The 2818-nt window shown below is 33.4% G+C and overlaps 1 protein-coding gene across 1 annotated transcript; it reads right to left on the bottom strand.

Moving 5' to 3' along the window:
- Positions 1 to 273: 273 nt before the first annotated feature.
- On the bottom strand, positions 274 to 723 carry LOC149138289 (uncharacterized). Its single transcript, XM_089450317.1, has one exon. The coding sequence runs from the start codon at positions 721 to 723 to the stop codon at positions 274 to 276; it is 450 nt and encodes a 149-aa protein (XP_089306443.1).
- Between the last annotated feature and the right edge of the window lie 2095 nt (positions 724 to 2818).

Genomic DNA, 2818 nt, shown 5'->3' with positions numbered 1-2818 from the left:
CATATCCATCTTCTAAATATGTACTTCATTTTATTTTTCCTTAGATTGTGTAGAAAGTATTCCCAAAATTTACTTGAATTTCAAAGGTCCAGAACCAAATATACATTTTCATACAACAAATGTCAATATAAGGTTGGAATCTTGCTAGTACGGTTTAGAAGAAATTAAAAACCAAATGTGAAACAGATGAGTGGGCATGAGAGATCGATCATATTTCAGTGAAGACAAACCCACTTCACAGCTTTACAAAAACACAACTACATCTGTTAATGTTCATGATGAGGACGTTAATGTTTCATGGATGGTTTCAAGCCTCCTTATTCTGAATGCTTCCTTCCTAACAGAACACAGGGGCCTTGATCCTCCTGCAACCCTGTTGCCCTTTTCTTTTGGGTGGGGACTCGGGATTTTCCAGTTACATCGGCAGCCTGTGGACCTGATGGCCGAATTAGCTCTGTGCAGCATCGCAGCCATGTCGGACACCGATAGCACGTATTGCAGTTTACGCAGTGGAAGGAGAAAATAGAGCTGCCCCATCTCCAATTCCTCCTCTGGATTAACAGCCGCTATGTAACGATCAATATACAGAGAATCCGAGTCGCAGAGGAAGTGGTGTGGATTTTGTAGAATAATCTCTTCCGCTTTGATCTGCTCCCCAAATTCTGTTAGACTGCCATCTGGGGAAATAACTTTTGTTGTCTCCCATTGAATTCTAGAAGTCATGGTGCTGCAGCTACTTACTATGATTGAAAGACCCTTAACACTTTAATGAATTTGAAGGCTCTCTGTGCACGTAATGAGATGTGGTTCCAATGAATGTGTGACAGTGGATTTATAAGAGTGTAGACGATCAAGACAATACAGGTGGCGTTAATGAAACCGTCAGCCATGTCTGCCGTGCGGTGCGCTCTTCCTCCAGGTGGCTTGGACACATGGTAAACCTAAATTATATATATACATGATGATAGGATGTAATAAAAAGACATAAGGTTAACATTTGGAAAGAAATATATATATATATACCTAAGTACCCGAATTAAATTAATAGATAAACATAATGGTTCTGTGAATTTGGATATCCAAGTCTGGGTTTGAAGCTCAATGAATTTCTCCATAGGAGGCACGACATACATGTGACGTATAGAAATTAAACGTAAAACCAAATGTAACATCAAATGGGATTCTCTGATGCATTTAAACTTCTGTAGAAAAAAATGTTGTTGACTTTCAAATTAATGATAAAGCTTTTTGGGTAACCATCACATCTTTATATATCCTCCAATTTGAAAGAACACGTGTAATAATCTCACATGCAAACCATCATACGCTTATGTCAAACGAATTACCACATAGAAGCCCAACTATCACATTATAATAATACCAAATATCATAATGTGCTTATACCATAATTCCTATAGTTAATACAAATATCATAATGTGCTTATACCATAATTCCTATATTTAACATTTTGTATTAATAGATGTTATTCTTATAGGTTTTAATTTATAAATTAAAAGTGGGTTTGGTTTGATAAATGAGTAATTAGTAGTTGATAATGCAAATATATTTTTAAAGAATTTTTGCAAATATTTAATATATTATTTTATTATGAACTTACAATATTTGATAATGTGGAATTTATATGGTTTATTGTAATGTGAAATTTCTTGGAAATTCACTCTATATTAAGTATCATATAATTTATGGTGTGGGTAAGTGAATAGATCAATACAAAAATTCTTAAAACCTATTATCTTACTTGTTATTCTAAATGTAAAACTAAGCTAATTGGTCTAATATATAATTTAATGAGCAATATTTATAATTAAAACAATTTTAAAACAATTTTCTTTTATGATTTTCAACATTATAAATTTTAATTTCAATGATTTAAAATGTTAAAAAAATGATATATTTAATATATGTAAAAAAATATATTACCCAATTTTTTCAGTATTAAATTTTAAGTAATATATTTTTTTTCATTGAATTTGAATTCAAATTCAAATTCCAAACTTAGTAACTATACTTCATACCAACACCCAACATATATACAATGCATGAATTCAATACCACTTAAAAAAAGACTACATACCTCATGTTCTTTTATTCAATTTAGAGTTTGTATCCCACTTAAATTTTAAAATCACTTAGGTTTAAAGTTCATATTCAATGGAAATACAAGTTTATAAGTCTATAAATTAAATTAATGTAATTTGTTACGCCTTAAATTTCATAAAAGTTTCTAAATTATTAAATTAAATGTAATATATATATATATATATATATATATATATATATATCCCTGCCATATTTTGAGGACACGATGAGCTCCGCTAGGGTTTATGTTTGCATGTGCAGAAACTGCAAGGTTGTTGCTGCTGAGCACAGATCTGCTCTTGGTGGTATCAGAGGAAGCTTTCCGGCCATGCGTTTTTAGGAATGGCTTGCTGCAGATCCAACTATTTTTGTCAGACAAAATTGCTGGCTAAGCAGATGGGCATTTTCGCTTTCAACGAGTTAGTTTGCGCCCAGACGATCGTGGATATGTGGTTAACAAAGTATTATCTGGTAGGATCTAGCTTTCTTGTGTTGGTCGCAGGCTTATAGGCCTCATGTGGGTCTGATTTGTTCTTGGTCTCATTATTTCTTGCGGATCTTGGAGCAGCGGTTGAGAAGCAACGAACGATCTTGTAATCAAAGGGCTCATGAGGTCATCGTAGTTGTGTATCTGACTGAGGTCGGAGGTCATGAATGGTGCTTTTTATGCTACAATCCCTATTTTGAGCACATTGGCAGGACGAATCTGCAGCTAGA

Source organism: Pinus tabuliformis, chromosome X (assembly GCF_031772625.1).
Source record: "Pinus tabuliformis cultivar Carrire ecotype Pingquan chromosome X, CPIR1, whole genome shotgun sequence".
Classification (NCBI taxonomy): domain Eukaryota; kingdom Viridiplantae; phylum Streptophyta; class Pinopsida; order Pinales; family Pinaceae; genus Pinus; species Pinus tabuliformis.
The sequence above is the reverse complement of the archived record's forward strand: the minus strand, read 5'-3'. Positions and strand labels throughout refer to the sequence as shown.

Bases quoted from the DNA above. Each gene is read 5' to 3' on its own strand.
- LOC149138289 (XM_089450317.1), bottom strand. From the start codon at position 723: ATGACTTCTAGAATTCAATGGGAGACAACAAAAGTTATTTCCCCAGAT.